Source organism: Bactrocera tryoni, chromosome 2 (genome assembly GCF_016617805.1).
Source record: "Bactrocera tryoni isolate S06 chromosome 2, CSIRO_BtryS06_freeze2, whole genome shotgun sequence".
Taxonomy (NCBI): Eukaryota; Metazoa; Arthropoda; class Insecta; order Diptera; family Tephritidae; genus Bactrocera; species Bactrocera tryoni.
This window is the reverse complement of record NC_052500.1, coordinates 78,459,814-78,475,987: the sequence shown is the minus strand read 5'-3', so window position 1 is coordinate 78,475,987 and position 16,174 is coordinate 78,459,814. Positions and strand designations below refer to the sequence as shown.

The following is a 16,174-nucleotide window of genomic DNA, read 5'->3' as shown; positions in this document are numbered from 1 at the left end:
AAGATTGTGCAAACATAAACACACACTTACACATATACTTGTATTTGCAAGCGCGTATATGGTTACTGCCATTAGTTTGTATCACTTGTGGCTGTAAACTTAATTTTATGGTGTGTGATTTTAGGCGCTGTGCCACAAAAGACGCGTGCCTAGTTTGCAGATTTTAATTTCGTAATTTATTGTTTTAAATATCAATAATAATAATAAGGTAATGTGATAACGGTTAATGAGGGCGAACGCGTTGCTCGTTGAGTTGAAGTTTTAGAGAGGGGTTGGCCAGATTTTAAGAGGCTTACACGAGATTGCTATACTAGTTGGGATGTTTTAGGCATGAAAGTATATTTAGGTAGTAAAATTTGAGGAAAAACAAATAGTTTCAAAAAAAGGCTTCCGATAACAAAAAATATAGTTTTTTTGAGATAAAGATCCTGACATGTCACTTAAGAGCATTGACAATTTTAGGAATCTGGTATACAATTCATCTAAATGCTGCAAAATAGACGTTGACCTTTACGCAGGAATATATTCTTTTATTGAAATAATGTATAATATGAAAAATCTATTCATTAACCTTTCATTGAGTTTCGAAAAAATCCATAAAAAACATCATATATTGATATTCGCGTAAGGATATGCTACAAATTTAAGTTTTTTCTCTTTGGAAAACCGTGGTCAGATCAATATGCTGCTTCCACCGCAGAATGGAACCATATTAGTCATCTCTATCTCTTTGCCTACGCGGCTTAGGTTCCTGAGGCCTGGCAGAGACCTGCGTCTCGTAAATGGCACGATGGTCGTATTTAAGGGGTTTCTGTTCAACTAGGCATTATCTTTTGACTAGGCCTTGTCCCCTTTGTTGGATGTCGCAGAGAGTGTTCTCAAATTTTACTCTGGCTATGATAACAATGCCGTCCGCATATTCTTGTCTTTTGTTAATTCGTCCACGACAAGATTCTACAACAAAGAAGACTTGAATTTTACGAACGAAGTCGTAGCCACTGAGTCCACAGTAAACAGTTGTCTTGCGCTTACCCAATCTGGGTTGGTGGCTTGTTTTTGACTACAGGTATTGGTCTTCCTTAATTGGCTCCGTGAAATGTGCACGCAGAAGTATGTATCGTAGCTCTCTTCTCCACACTGGGCGTACAGGTCCCGTCACATCTTTTATTTGCTAATACTGTGACAGTCTCACTTTCAGGCAGGGCCCTGTGCAGCCTTGCTGCCTCTGGTGTCGAGGAGACGTTTTTACAGAAATTCTTCACATTTTTGTGTTTTTTATACATAATATCCTTATTATAAACTGTTAAGTTACTTCTATACACCTACCAATTCCCAGTATGTTTAGCCTTGTTGAAGAGCTTACGTACCTTTGACCTGAGTGCAGAGAGACAAACATCAAAATCTAGCTTCTGTTAGACCAATATAAAAATTGCTCTATGACAACATTCATCGAATTTTTGGGTATGCTTTTCCATCTGACCCAATGTCTCCACCAACCGTATTCGTTGGCCATAAATATTCTGGAATAGCTGTAATTGTGTCATGTTTAACAGCAACGTGAACAACTTTGCCAACATAAACACCCGCGTTAAACAAAAAAAACAAAAAACACATTCAGGGACACAAATGTATAACAATTATTTCATATATGTACACATGCAAGAATATAATGTTTGTACTTTTACTCCAACAGTGATAATAATATGCTTGTAGGCAAAATGTGCCCTTTTGAGCAGCACGCATAGAGCACTGTGTGCCGATTAATACGAGTAGCTGGTACCTTCGTGGTTAGAGTTGCTTTGAACTTTAGAAGTAAATATTGCCTAAAAATATGCCATTTCGGAATTGGTTTTTACAAAATACTGATCTAGCGATATGGTTTCTGACGTTAGCATGCTTTCTGTTTTAGGTCTCAATAATATTAACAGTTTCCATAAAATGTGTCTTCATTTCGAATCACAAAAGTTATAAAAATCGTTCTTATTGCAAATATAAGTACTCAGTACTAAATGATTTGGACCAAAAAACATTAACGTAGCATAAAATCGTCTAACTAAGATAGTTAGTGGAAATTATAAGTTAATAGAAAATAGTACCTCAACTTGAATCACCCGTTATTATCAGTAGTCAATTTGCTTCCCCGAATGTTATTATTATAATTTGTACTTAACGGAAGTTATTATCAATTTAAGTTAGGAAAATAAAATACTAAATAATTAAACAACACAGAGCCGTTATTGAAAAGATATTCGGAGGACAGTAACTTCAAAAATCGCTTTGGAGATTAAGTGAGAATTTTCCAAAATATATATCAGAATTGAATTCTCAAAACGATTTCGATTTGAGAATTGATTAGTATTTACTTCTGAATATTTTTTAGTACTAGCAGATTTATTACATATTGGAGTCTCATAGTAAATTTATTATTAGAAGCTCGGACTTTAGTAATCTTATTAGGCATATTAAACTCAAATAGCAGACGATTTATTAAATATTAAATTTTAGTACTAGCAGATCTTCAGTAATCTTAGTACTTGTTAGCTTTTATTACTAAAATATTTAGTACAGATTTGATTTTATTCCTAGAGGATTTAATACAGTTTAGAGCTTAGTATACTTATATTAAATATAGTTTCGATTTTAGTACGGGCAGATTGAGTATAGACAGGATTTTGGATCTAAAAGATTTAGTACATGTTTTGATTTCAGATCGGAACTTGCTATTATCAGATTCGGTACATATTTGATTTTAGTACTAAACGATTTAGTACATATTTTAATTTCATATCAAGAGATTTAGTACACTTTGGTATTTAGTAATTGGAATTTTAGTGCAAATTGGTTTTCAGATATAATGAATTTAGTACAAATAAGATTTTAGTACTAGTAGTTTGAGCACTGATTAAATTTAATACTAGAAGATTTAGTACAGATTGCAGCTTAGTACTACTAGAGTCAGCACAGATTATATTTTAATTTTTACACACCTAGTACAATTTGGATTCAAGTACTTTAAGATTTAGTATAGATTGAATTTTAATACCAGAAGCAAAAATATATATTGCATTTTAGTACTAGCGGATTTTGTACAGATTAGATTTCAGTACTAAAGAGTTTAGTATTTATTAGATTTTTATACTTATAGATTTAAAAATTGGATTTTAGTACTTCTAGATTTAGTACATATTGTATTTGAGTGCTAAAAAATTTGGTACAGATGGCAGCTTGTAGTACTAGATTTATGTAAAATTACAATTTAGTTTTGACAGATGTAGTACAGGTTGGATTTTAGTACTTTTAGATTTAGTATAGATTGGATTTGATAACCAGAAGATTAAGTATAGATTGCATTTTAGTACTAGTTTGTTTAGTAGCGATTTAATTTTATAATTATTATGAAAGATCTGGTACAGATTCCATTTAAGCAATGGAACATTTGGTGCCGATTGAATTGTTCTACAAATATATTCAGAACAGCTATGATTTTAGAACTAGAAGCTTAAGTACCGTTTTTAGAAGCAGAATACTAAGTATAGACCAGATTTTTGTACCAAAAAATTATTATAGATTGGATTTTAATACGTATATATTTAGTATAAATTGAATCTTAGTAATTCAAGATTTAGTACGTATTATATTTTAGAGCCTAAAGATTTAGTACAGATTGGTGTTTAGAACAAGAAAATTGAGAACAGATTCAATATTGTAACTTAAAGCTTTTGTTCGGTTTGAGCCTTATACTATTATATTTAGTACTAAAAGTTTTAGTACAGATTGGATTTTAGAACAAGAAAATTTAGTACAGAGTAAATTTTAGTACTAAAAGATTTTTTTTGGTAGGGGCCAAATACTATGATATTTAGTACTAATTCGATTTTTGTACAAGAAATTTAGTGCAGATTAGGTTTTAGTACAAGAAAATTTAGTACAGATTAATTTTAATGCTGCAGAGTTACATTAGATTTAGTATATATTGGGATTTAGTACTAAAATATCTAGCTTTTAATACTAGCAATCTAATGTTTGCACTAAATTTGAGTTGTTTAAATTAATAATTTCAATATCTTTCACGGCTGAAAAATAAATTTTTATTAAACAACTCATTTTTGGTGCTAAATCGAAATTATTCTAAAAGTTCTTCTAAAATTGTAAAATTCCACCAACGTGCAGCTGTCCGTTTTCCATCAGACTCTTTCACACTTGCAACTAACCCAAACTGACACCATTAGCAACGCACAAAAACAACAACACTCGTTTATGTGCGAGCAAGCATTTGCCTCAAACTGCAAAAAACTTTTGAATATTTGAATATGTGGTTAACTGGCGCTTGAATATAAATTCTCGGCACATCCCAACATATTTTCGCACAACCACACGCACATACAAAAATTCCAAGCACATAGCATAAAGTAAACAAGGGCGGTGGGCGCTGCTGGGCCACTTGCAGTTGTGGTTGTTGTTGTGCCGAATGACCAACGCAATGACTGCTCGAGGCAATGACAAAACAATGGCTGAAAACACGATCATAACCGCAGATTCAAAGCAACAAACCGGTTAAACATACACCGACACACATACAGCGATGCAAGCAAAAGTAATTACACCAGCAACAATGATTATGTAAGCGCTGCGCGGACGCAAGCATTTTCAGCGAATTTACGCAAATTTTAGCCAAATTTGGTCAAATTATATGCAACGGCTTCTTTGTATGTGTGTATGCAGAAGTTTGGACTTGTTTGTGTGTGTTAGTGCGAGGCGCATATGGCCTTTTATGCGGCTGCCACAGTGATTGTAGTTGTGGTTGCGTCAAGTTTGTCGTTTGCCGATATTTAGTGGATTTGTTGGCAGCATCTCTTGTTATTGTTGTTGTTGTGCATGTTTATGCTGCAATATCGTGTAAATTTGATAAAACTTTTAAAAGCATAGCAATGCTCTGCGTGTGTGTGTGTATATGTTTACGGCTTAGCGGTATTTAGGCGAACTCATACAAATTACAGTGCAAAGCTTTGATTTTCAGCGCATTTAATTGAATTGTGTGATGCCTTCAGCTGCCACATAGGCGATTAAAATTGCACAAGCAGCCAATTAAATATTTTTTTTTATATAATTCGTGCATTTGTTATTATTTATTTTATAATTTTTCTACTTTTCCCAGCAAAAAGTAAGTTGCGATTGTGTTCGAAATAAAAAATGTATATTTTAAATAATTTCCAATTTTTTTTTAAATATTATCTTTTTAAAAGAGAAGTTAAAGTTAACTTTTGGCTTTACTGAAGCTATAATACCCTTCACACGGCATTTTTATGACTTAAGAGGGTATAAAAATATATTTTTCTTGTTTCTTATCGGCCAGTTTATATGGTAGCTATATGCTATAATAGTCCGATCTGAACAATTTGTTCAAAGATTGGAGCCATAACTTTGTCAAAATTCTCGACCAAATTTCGTGAAGATACCTTGACAAATAAATAAGTTTTCCATACAAGGACTTGAGTTTTTTTGGTCAATTTGTATAACAGCCATATGCTATAGTTGCCTGATATCGACGATTCAGACAAATGAACCGCTTTTTGGTGAAAAAAGAATGTGTACAACGTTTCAGGTCGATAGTTCAAAAACTGAAGGACTAGAGCGCGTATAAACAGGCGGATATACAGACGAACATCGCTAAATAGACTCAGCTCGACACGCTGATCGTTTATATTTTTTTTTTAATATTTTTTAATAATACTTATTCAGCTAAAACTCAAAAGTACAAAAATACATACTTAATTACTTTTTATTTTCAAAAAGGCCTTATAGCTAAATACTTACCGGCTGCTCATTTCTTCAGTTGGCCAATCACCCGAACCCCAAGGCATTTCCGTTGTACCCAAAAGCAAGCCAAATATGAAGCCGAAAAGTATCGATATAAACATGCCAGTAACGACAGTTATAAAACCAGTGCGCTTGAAAAGGAAATAAAAATTAAATATAAAAAAAAAAACAAATATTCAATGAGTTTGTAAAGTAATGTGGAGAAAATAAAAGACAAATGATTTGCTATTATGACCAAATCTACTTTTGGATTTTAAAGTGTTCTGGGACATAAAAGAACACTACTCAATAAATATGAAGAAAACTTTGCAACTAATGTGCTGAGAGGTCTGCCGGGTATTTGAGGTGACCTGATCTTCTTCTTTGCTGGCCGAATATAAAATATTATTTTCGGTTTTAGCAACCTAAAATTAGCAAAAAGCAAGCTGACTGTCAACTATTGTAATTAAAATCACATTTCCCATCTTCAATATTTACTGGCAAACTCTCGCCTGATTGAATAATCAAGATTTCGAAAAATCACAAAACAAAATATATATATCTTTCTCTCATAACTCCTTAAAAATTGCTCTTTGTAATGCATTGATGTCAGCGCATTCAAGTGAAGCAATTTGACAAGATTGCATGTTGCTTGTCACTTTTTTCGCACTTTTTTGTGCTGTCAAAGGCGCCAAGCGCCACCAAGTAACCATGTGTTGACAAGTTAGTGACTTTATTTTGACATTTTTGTGCTAGGGAGACAAGTGTAGCGAGCGCGAAAAACATGCAAGCGCACACATCGCTTATAATGTTAGCTGTTTAGGGGGGTTCGTACAAGCATGTTTAGTGGATATACTTGTATAAATATAAAAGAAAATTTGTATAAAATATTTTTACTTCAAGAATTGACTTTATTATAGAGATATTTTTACGTATATGTGCAGACTATCATAGCTGAAATACAATATTCTTGGAAACACAAGCTCTTTCAGCACTAACTCACTCTTTTTAAATAAATATGTTTATACTATACGGTTTTCTTTTATTAAAACCTTTCTTTGAATTAAAATTAGTATTGAAAAACACTTTTTCGACTTAAGTTAATTCTTTTCAGTGGAAGAAAAGTATAAGAAGTCTAGATATAAGTTAATGAAGTATAGATATTACCCAGTTCCTCACGAACACAAACCAGTTAATAGAATTTGTGAGCAAGAGCGCATTTTTGGTATGAAATTGTATGCTAATATTTAGTACTATTCGAGAACACTCTCTGCGACTTAATACAAAGCAGTTCAAACCTGGTAAAGGTTGGTGTAGTGGGATTGAGGTGAACATCAACGATCCCCTTTATGAGACGGAGATCTGTGCCTGGCTTCAGGAACGTTACCATTGGAGGCAGAGAGGAAGAGACGACCAACATGGTCAAATATCTTGGTCTCAGGCTGGATTCCACCCAGCAATGGAAGCAGCATTTTGACCTTACCTTGTTTAAGGCGACTAAAGCACTATTGGTGTGCAATCTATTAGCTGGAGAATCCTGGGACTGCCAGCCAACGATCGGTAGGTGGTTGTACACCATGATCGTGCGATGGGGCGGTGGCCTAGGTTTCAAAAGTTTTCACGGTACGGCTCTTCATGTTGTGATCGGCAATCAAACACACACTGCTACAAATGGCATCAGCAGAGTATAGCAGTATGGGTAAATTAGTCCCAACGGATGAAAGAGTTAAGTGGTCCTATAAGATTGGCCCCTCTTCTAATGGACAACATTACCAAAATGGTTAACTTCACCAAGCAGTTTAAGGTTACACTTGGCAGCAAGTTAAATAGAAGCCTTTGTCATAAACCGGTGTAAAGAGATAAATCTCCAACGCAACTATCGCAACGAACTTACAACCATACTTAGCGATATTCAAGTGGCGCTTAAAATACTCCCGTCCTATGAGGTCAAATGGCTACTAGTGCAGGAGTGTAGAGAAGGACTAAATAGCCTAGCGGAACGTAACCAAGTGAACCTCACCTGGGTGCCCAGTCACAAAGGTTTAGCCGAGAGCGAACTGGCTCATGAGCTCGCCCGTTCTGTAGCATTCACTAACATGGTAGCACCCAAATCCTTCACTATTGAGGTTACAACTTCAGTGGGTTTAAATATGCAATCAAACTTCCTAGGGATAAACTCAGACTATTTACTGGTCGGATTTCACACTGGGTGCAAGCTGAAAAAGCACTTATGTACACAACATATGGGCATATCTTGTTGCGTACATTACCGGTTCCTCGACTGTGAACCTTAAACACGTACTTTTACTTATACTTATACTTATACTTATACTTATACTTATACTTATACTTATACTTATACTTATACTTATACTTATACTTATACTTATACTTAGGTACTTATACATATTCATATGTTTATACTCACATCAATCAACATTATTCAGCTTATATTTAAGTCTATTATACTGTATGCTTAACCATGCTATACTTATACTTATACTTATAATTTGTTAAATCTAGTATATTTCATAATTTATTTACACTTATACTTCATATACTTGTATACTCTATCTTATACTTATACTCTTATACATCTATACTTATACTTATACTTATACCTTATACTTTATACTTATACTTATACTTATACTTATACTTATACTTATACTTATACTTATACTTATACTTATACTTATACTTATACTTATACTTATACTTATACTTATACTTATACTTATACTTATACTTATACTTATACTTATACTTATACTTATACTTATACTTATACTTATACTTATACTTATACTTATACTTATACTTACACTTATACTTATACTTACACTTATACTTATAAACTATGTACATAATATAATCTGTTCAAGTTACAAAAATATTTGCAATTAATAAGAATAGCCCTAACAGAGATACGTTTCTACTCAAAGCACCACTAGTGTTCGGAAGGAATGCGTCGTTTTATTTGAATGACAACCAGCGATGTAAAGGGAATTACAAACATGCATTGTTGGCGCCACCAAATCCATGTGTGTGATGTAAAAAAATGCGGGAACGCCAATGGCGACAGTGGCGGAAAAATAGAGGAAGAAGATATTATAAATATAAAGAAATTATTATTATAAAATTTTTGAATGATTTTTTGCAAAATGTAACAAAGCATAAAAAAAAAACATATAAATGTGCCACTTGAAAGCAACTTATGGCGTAAGGGTAAGAGTTTCGAACAAAGAAACTTGTATGTGTAACGATGCATACCACTAGGCGCATATGCAAATTTATTGCTGCTGGACTTGAACTGATTTTGATTTAGCCGTTTTCAGTGCTGCTGAGTGCCTGGCAGTGAAAGCCGCCAACCACATGAACGCTTGAAAGACACCACAAACATGTTTGCATAACTCTGTGCATGTGTGTGACATTTTAACCCAAATTTTGACGCCAACAACTGCATTTGAAAGATGACAATGCCATCAGCGCAATTTGCGCAAGGGCTGCAACAACAATAACAAATATGAGATGTAAAGAAAAAATGCGCTGCGAAATTCGGTTTGAATAAATAACTGTAAAAGCGGCAAAAGTAGAAGAAGCACATGCACAATTGTTGCTGTTGCTAAGATGTGGCAGTTAAAACGCTTCTTTTGCAACTGCATGACAGCAGCAAGCGGCGTACATAGCTACTCTATATACCCACACTCACAACTTCAATGTGCGGGCGCTTGTAGGAATTTCGCAAAAAATATATATTTGTTGAGTTTCTTTTACATTTTCGCTGTCTTCTTCGCATGTTGCTGCATTTTATTGCTACGCTGTGTACATTTCAATGCATTTGCCGCAAATTTTTTAGCGCTTTCGGTTTTGCGTTGTCACTGCAACATGACACACGCCAACGCATGTTTTTCGCTTCCATGCATCCCTGCGTTCCGCATTCAACGCAGTGACTGTTGACTCAAGCTGCATCGCTGTTGGTTGGCTGAAGCGGCGCGTGCGCGCATATTTTCGCGTAAATGCACTTGAAAAGCTGTCAGTTGCATGCAACATACATTGCTAATAATAACACTTGTAAACGCATGAAGCGCAGCAGTTTTTTCCCCCGTTCGCGGAACGGAAAAGAGTTTCGGAGAACAATGTGCTGTCATGAATTTTTATTTATACACAAACATATGTTTATATTTTGTACAGTTGTGAGGGATTTTTTTTTTATTGAAATAGTCATAAATATTGCAAGCAAATAATTTCTGACACACTTTTTTTTGTTTAGAAGTTGGAAAATCTTAATCTAACTTTAGTTTTTTTTCGAGCAAGAACTGAACTTCAAACTAAATGGCTAATGTTTATTATCTTTTAAAAAACATTCTTTGGCATTTATTTTTTGAATATTATCTCTTTCAAATGTTGATCGAGGCTATGTCTCAGCTGGTCCATCCGCTGAGTCCAACTTTCGATGACTTGTTCGAGCAATGCGACTGTTAACTGCCGACTAACACGCGTACTTTTTTGCTCCAACACATTTACATATCCCCACAGAAAAAGGTCTAACGGTGTGATATCACACGACCTTGGTGGCTAATCGATCGTCGCAAAACGTGGAAATATCAGCTCACCGAAGTGTTCTATTAAAAACTCCATTGATTGATGCGATGGGTGGAAGTGGCGTTATCTTGTTGAAACCAAATGTGACCGAGATCACGAGCTTTAATTTCTGGCATCAAATAGTCGGGTCTCATGGCGCGATAACGGTTGCCATTGAAGATTAAGTTCTCAACGGCATCATTTTTGAAAAAATGTGGATTGATAATTCCATCGGCGGACAAACCACGAACCGAACCGCTGCTTTTTCTGTATGAAATTACAGCTGTGGAATCTCGTCAGGTTTCTCTTCGTATCAAATGTGGCAGTTTCGCTTGTTTGCATATCCATTGAAACAGAAACGGGCCTCATCGTTTAACAAAATTTGGCTCGAAAATGTCGGATCTTCCTGGAGCCCATAGAGTGAACGATGTCGCTTGGGCAGTTCGAACGGCTTCAATTCTTATAAGAACTATATTTTGTATGCATTGAGTTTAAGAGCTCGACTTAAAATGCCCCAAGTCGTTCCATATGGCCGTCAGAGTTGTTGCGAACGGCGCCGAATAAACTCTCCACGGTCCTCGTTTACACTCTCAGCTGCGGCTGCTTTATTTTCTTCACTGCGTGCTGGACGCGATCTATTGGGTCGAATTATATCAAGCAATGAAGACTGAAACTCAAGATGAGTGATGGTGTTGCGAATAGTGCGCTCAGTAGGCCGGTTATGTATAGTTAACTGACATCGATGGTTCTGAGAAATGATTAGAAGGGGGAGCAATGAGTGTGTAGTAAATTTCAGATTTATTTCTTTAAAACTCTACTTTATATTGCCTTTCTTCTGGGTGTAATAAACTTCGTGACTAATTTATGGGGTTAGATTGGTTTCACGGCTTCTGGAATCATGTCTTACATTCTCAAGTTGATCCGTATAATAGTTTTGGAGATATAGACTTTAAAAGTTGGAAGCACGAGTTTGGCTATATAGTAACTGACAACTTTAAGCGCCTTTTTCTTGAAACTGTGTCATCAATGTCGGTTGTCAAGATTTCTCGTGAACTAATCAGCACATCGTAGTCGCTGAGATATAATTTAAAATGTCTTGAACATAAGATTTTTGTACAATTACAACTATTTAAAAAAAATTCGAGAAATCTACGTGAAAATTTGCTTGTTTTTGTAAAGTGTTTGCAAAACTATAATTTTTATTTTGTTTCCTTTGTCCAATACCTAGTTTATGCTCTCTCTATTTTTCCTTTTTTTTAAGTTCTTGGAAGAAGTTCTCCTGCCGATCAAATTACCAAGTAAACTCCTAATATGCGCTGTTTAGTTTAGAAAAAAACATGAAACTTTGAACCTTTTCTCAGCTATTTCGGCTTTATAAAAGAAACTATTAATGCCAGAATTGTTTTCGAATGTTTGTCGTTGCCTACTTAGCAACTACTGTGTGGCTTAAATCTCTGGATTAATATTAGCTACCTTTATTCAGTACGTTATTTGATTGATGTATAGATGATCAAAAAGACTTACCGAGCCCCAGAATATTGATAAAGTCCAACATATGTACTACTGGGTGCTAAAGAAGCGATGTGATCCCCATTTGGAAACATGAATCCAAGGGCCTTTAACATGCATCTGCTGACCGTTTCGCTAGCAGGTGTTCTGCTGTTTCAGATTTCAAGCGGCAGCTTGCAGTGAGCAGTGACCAGTGTACAATGCGACCAGTAGTCTGAGTTTGTCCCTAGGGGTGGACGTGCCGCAAGTCTTTTAGTTCTTACCAATACCTCTCTCTGCCTACTCCTTCTTCCTTGTGGAGCAGCCCTTTATGGCATGAGGATCTATCATAGTAAAGGATTTTTTAAACGACGCGTTTTTCTCGAAAAAAAAATTTGAAAAAGATTGTTTTTTACACGGGAAAACCCATGTAACCCCATAACAGCCTAGTCCATTGTAACGCTAAACGTCTAGTAAGCAAGTTTTCATATAAAAAAATCTCTGTTTTCCCTCTTTTCTTTATCATCGTTTCATCACTTCACAATATGCTCAGCCTTTAGAAATTGCTTATGAGATTACCTTGATTTCGAATAGGTACTGTGTCCTTTTCCAGTCAATTTAATCACAGTTCGCTCCAAAGCACTTGATTGTAGCAATTTAGAGTACGATTTGTCAGTCTTTTAAACTCACTTCAATCAGCAGAATTTTAAAGGGACTATATTTAAAGGCACTCGTTAGAACTGTAAGTAGCTTTCCACATATAGTGTACTTGTGCTCCCCATAACGAATATACTATCTGCTTCTCCCACATTTTGGCCGTATGCCTTTTATTTTTGCTAATAAAACTTTAATTTTTCTACTAAAAAGGCTTTGAAGCGCTCGACGTGTACTTTTACTATTCCTTCTGTTTCCAGCTTTTATGAATGCCTCTGCGTCACAGTAAAAATATTCCCATCCAAGTAATAAATGTGTGTCAACAGACTGCAACGATAAGCTCCCCCACCAGTTGGCGAGCGCAGAGATATCTTCGCCCCAGCTACCGCCGTTGTAACGGTGAAGGACGGTTGGCCAAGTTAAGGCGAAGGCGTTTCCTTCACTTTATTACTGCTTTCCCTATTTACAGTTTCTACTTTCCAGTGCGTCAAGTACATTTCCGACTTCATTTACTTTCACTTAATTTCTGCGACTAACTACTTATTTACGACTTGTGGTCGCCTGTGCGCTGTGTATGTGCCGCACACCTTTGGGGAGTGTTGATATTTATAGACGAGCGTTTGCCTCCCTCTGCTCACACCCACAGCTAGGTAAATGAATGAGCGAAGTTGGAGCAGCAGCGACGGCAGCGCCATCTGCTTAGTTATTACAGCATTCGCTCCACTGATTTCAGGCGACAACTTGCTGATTTTCCATAAATGCAGAAAAGCAAAATGTGCCAACGAAAGACTGGAACGTGCCAACTGACGAAGCAGCGCATTGTGTGTGGTGTGTGTAGGTAATATATCTCGCTAAGTGTTGTACAAACAGCTGTTGCAGTGTTGATTTGTGGAACTGGTAAATACGACGCACCTCAATTCATATCCATCAATGTCCTTCTGTTAGCTGCCAGCTGCTTCCACCAGCTACTTTACTTTCTACAGTTTCTTTACTCCACACCGTAGCTGTTGTTGTTTCTTAATTAGTTACCTACCCCACAAGCGGAGCACATCTTGATGGAAGGCGTTAAGCTTGCTGTATTTTATAATATTAATAAAAGTAGTTATAAATGCTAATGAGCGTAAGGATTCTGAGGTAATCGTAGGTAAATAGTAAGCAAGGCATAAAATGTGACAGTGAAACCGAGCGTGAAAGTGGTCTTACGAGCAATTTTCTGCAAGATAAACAAAGCTGTGATTAACTAACTCTTTATTAAAGGTAGTTTGAGATGATATCGAGTTTTCCTGACTCTGTTGGAAGTGTGAGAAAGTGAAATTGTTTGATATGGCCTCTATGATAAAAGCAAAAAAATGCGATAAATATTTGAATTTTTAATCAGTTTTAGTCATTTTTTTTTTTCAAGATAAAGTAACTTGATTCTTTATTGTGTAGGCAGGAGCAGACGAAAGCAGACCATGTTCTTTGAATTTGAATCAAAGAGAAATTTTTTTTTTGTACTGAAGTACATTGCTGCCTTTTACATGGCTTCCTATCGTACTCTTAAAGTAGACTACGCTTGACTTACAACTTCGAAAGTATTATTTCATTTATTTGGTTAAAAAAATCAAATGTTGACTTACAATTGGGAAAGCGCTCTCCTAACTAGCGAAGACACATACCTCATACCAACTAACGGTACTAACTAACGAATACACACACCTAATACCAGCAACATTTATGAGAATGTAGCTTTAAAATTTAACTTTTTTTGTTTTGATGAGAAAATTCCTACACTTATTATGTCGGTTTTTTACTATACCAATATCCAAAAAGTATACCAAAATTTACTTGTAACGTGTATAATATTATATCTATATATTAAAAGGTGGCCTACAATTAGGCATGCGTTCCTTTAACTAGCGAAGACACACATCTATTACCAAGAATGTTTTTTATACTAATGGATTCTAAAGTATCCTCCAATTTTATATATTTTTTAATGCAAACTTATGTTTAAATAAAAAAGGAAAGAAGAAAGTTATAGACTCGGTCTGTACGCGGTTTCTAGGTGGACCGATCAGAGCCAAGTATGATGCCAAGGTTTAGCAGGTAAATGCATTTCAACGTCCTAAAAAATAATGTAATATAATAACAGTTATGAGAATTGAGCTTTAAGATTTTTTTGTTTTTTTTTTCTGGTAAGAAAATTTCCACACCTACTTAGAGGACTCACAACTTGTCACAACGCATCGTAAAATCGTAAATTTTTACTCAATTTAATGAAGCTATACGAAACCCCTAATTATTTTACATTTTTTATCATTCAAATAACCTAAAAGCATACTAAGTTTTACTTGTAATGTGTACAATACCTACTTTTTAAAATGATTTCTTATATCAAGATATTCTTAAGTGCTCTCAAGTTTCTTAATTTTCTTAATACTTATTTGAATGTAAACAGTTCTATAAATAGAAATAAATATAATAAAATAATTCAAGTAAATGATGCTTGAGGAAGGAACTTTATGGAAAATGTTTAAAAACGAAACTATAGAAACTTCAATATATTTCTAAAGTGTTATGTTTTATTCCTCTTCAATTCTATCAATTATTGAAATTATTTATTTTGAAATACTGCTAATATTTACTTAGATTAATGGTCTCTAGCACAATCTGAAGTATACTCGTAACCTGAAGCTATACATATGTAAGTTCGTGCATTTTTAAATAATCTTCAATGCTCTCCTGGTATATTGAAGTATTAAAAAGGAGCACTCTTCAAAGGCATAAGTGAACCTATTCTTTTACGTTTCAGCGATTCCCAATAAATACTATAATTAACCCATTTACTTATAACTTTTTAAATAGCTTAACTTATAAGCACTGTCTGATTAACTTTCACTTTTATTGTCCTGAAATTTAATGGGCTCTTGAGTGGTAAACAGCTGAAGCTCAGTCGGCATAGCGCTGAGATAAAATAGCACACTCAACACAATTTACACAAAGGCAAATATAAACTCACATATTTATGAGAAATGTCAAAGGTAAAAATAAATGCTTTAAGGCTCGCATTGTTGACGGTAGTTACGAATATTTGTATACGAGAGTGTGTATTCGCCTACTAGTAAGTGATATACTAAAAAATATCAAGTTCCTAGAATAAATTTATATACTTTTAGAAAAAGTATTTATTTATTATTAGCTGAAGTAATGCTCGAAACAAATATACCATGATGAATTTAATTTTTCGGATATTAAAATTTAAATTATTTCTCAGAAATTAACGAACCGTTTTAAAATATTAATACAAAAGTAATATGTAGGCCCTTATGCAATAATATCGTTTCTTTAAATGTCCAAGGCAGAAGAGAAGTGATGAATGGCGCCCTTAACATATAGAAGCTATAAAATAAGATCAACCATCCACAGTGTAATTTCCCAGATTTGTATATATGTATATTTTCGTTGAGAATCGCCTTATTTATACAGAAGACAAAAAGGTCCTGAAAAAGGACTTTTAATAATTCCTGCTGAAAAATATCACATGAATCTTGCAATATCTCCATGCTTTTGCTTAGAATTTCGAACTGGGCCTTAAATATAATTTGGGAAATTCAACGACACAAGAATAAGAACTGTCAGTCAGTTTAACACAAGAAGAGCTGGGCTATTA

The 16,174-nt window shown here is 34.7% G+C and overlaps 2 protein-coding genes across 2 annotated transcripts in view; one reads left to right on the top strand and one right to left on the bottom strand.

Moving 5' to 3' along the window:
- The window catches only part of LOC120768553, a 352,878-nt gene that overhangs the window by 98,675 nt on the left and 238,029 nt on the right, over positions 1 to 16,174 (top strand). The window lies entirely within an intron of this gene.
- The window catches only part of LOC120768554, a 118,759-nt gene that overhangs the window by 51,158 nt on the left and 51,427 nt on the right, over positions 1 to 16,174 (bottom strand). The window contains exon 8 of the mRNA XM_040095298.1: positions 5,815 to 5,948. Within this exon, the coding sequence (XP_039951232.1) occupies positions 5,815 to 5,948 (134 nt within the window). The remainder of the gene's footprint in view (positions 1 to 5,814; positions 5,949 to 16,174) is intronic.